General features: G+C 36.5%; 2 protein-coding genes across 2 annotated transcripts; both read left to right on the top strand.

Annotated features, from left to right (window-relative positions):
- Positions 1–22: 22 nt before the first annotated feature.
- EIN_035490 (hypothetical protein) lies at positions 23–880 on the top strand (the record flags this gene model as incomplete). Its single annotated transcript, XM_004185610.1, has 1 exon — positions 23–880. One exon carries the CDS (start codon positions 23–25, stop codon positions 878–880), a length of 858 nt encoding a protein of 285 aa, XP_004185658.1.
- Positions 881–1,018: 138 nt separating this feature from the next.
- On the top strand, positions 1,019–1,034 carry EIN_035480 (Hypothetical protein; the record flags this gene model as incomplete). Its single annotated transcript, XM_004185609.1, has 1 exon — positions 1,019–1,034. A coding segment is annotated over one exon (16 nt), but the record flags the coding sequence as incomplete, so codon positions are not given.
- Between the last annotated feature and the right edge of the window lie 25 nt (positions 1,035–1,059).

Genomic DNA, 1,059 nt, shown 5'->3' with positions numbered 1-1,059 from the left:
ATTTCAAGCCGTCCAAGCAAACATGAAAATGATCACTGGAATACTTGAGATGATTATTGGAAACAATCGTATTTCTCCATCGCAGGTTGAAGATTTTGCCAAAATTGTATCCAATGTTTTACGTAAAGGTGCTAGAAATTCGCGACTTTGGATTCATGCAATGGAGACGGAAAATAACATTGGAAAAATACAAAAAGCGAAATTAAAAGCATCAACCAAAACAATTGTGGGATCTACTTTGATGGTACCCACCACTTTATTCACCAAATTGGCGAGGTTTTTGAGAATTTTGATCAGGTATCAATCTTTCAAAAGAACGGAAGGTTTAGTGGAAGCTATTTTAAGTTGTGACGAATACATAAAATATATTAAAGCTGCAAATAGAGGGATAGAAAGAAGGTATGGTATTCATGAGACTTCCGGATATAGTGATGGAGAAATTGTGTTGGCAATTGAAAGTGAACCACTTCCTGCTAGTGTCACGCCTAAAGCCCAAAGACCACTTCCTCCACGACCTGGTACTCCACCAAGTCCATCAAGACAACACAGACCTTTCACCCCACCTTCTCCTTTGCAACACAGACCTGGTGGAAGACAAAGACTTGGAAGTGACTATGAAGATCCTGATGAAGTGAACAGACAAAGAGCACAAATGGCAGGAAGTTCTCAAGAGGATATTTACTCGATGGCAGGCAGTCCAGGTGAAGATATATATTCAAGAGCAGGACCATCTGGAAGTGGTGCTGAAGGTGAAGACATTTATAGTTTGGCTGGAAGAAGAGCATCAAGTAAAAAATCAAGCTCAAGATCCAAATCCAGCTCAAGTTCTGAAGACCCCAGAGAAGAGTTGTATGCTAAGGTACAGAAAAAGAAAAGGTAGTAAATTGAGAAGAATCATTTTCATTTTTGTTAATCCATTTAATATAATAAACGTATTATAATTAATAATTAAAATAATTATATTTAATAGTATTAGTTTTTAAAAATACAATACAATATAACCACCACAAAAAGTGAATGCAATTTGCTTTGAAGTGTCTTAATTCGTTTAAAGAGACC

Source organism: Entamoeba invadens (assembly GCF_000330505.1).
Source record: "Entamoeba invadens IP1 unplaced genomic scaffold scaff_1105074726613, whole genome shotgun sequence".
Classification (NCBI taxonomy): domain Eukaryota; phylum Evosea; order Mastigamoebida; family Endamoebidae; genus Entamoeba; species Entamoeba invadens.
Note: the sequence above shows the minus strand (reverse complement) of the source record. Positions and strands in the feature narration are given on the sequence as shown.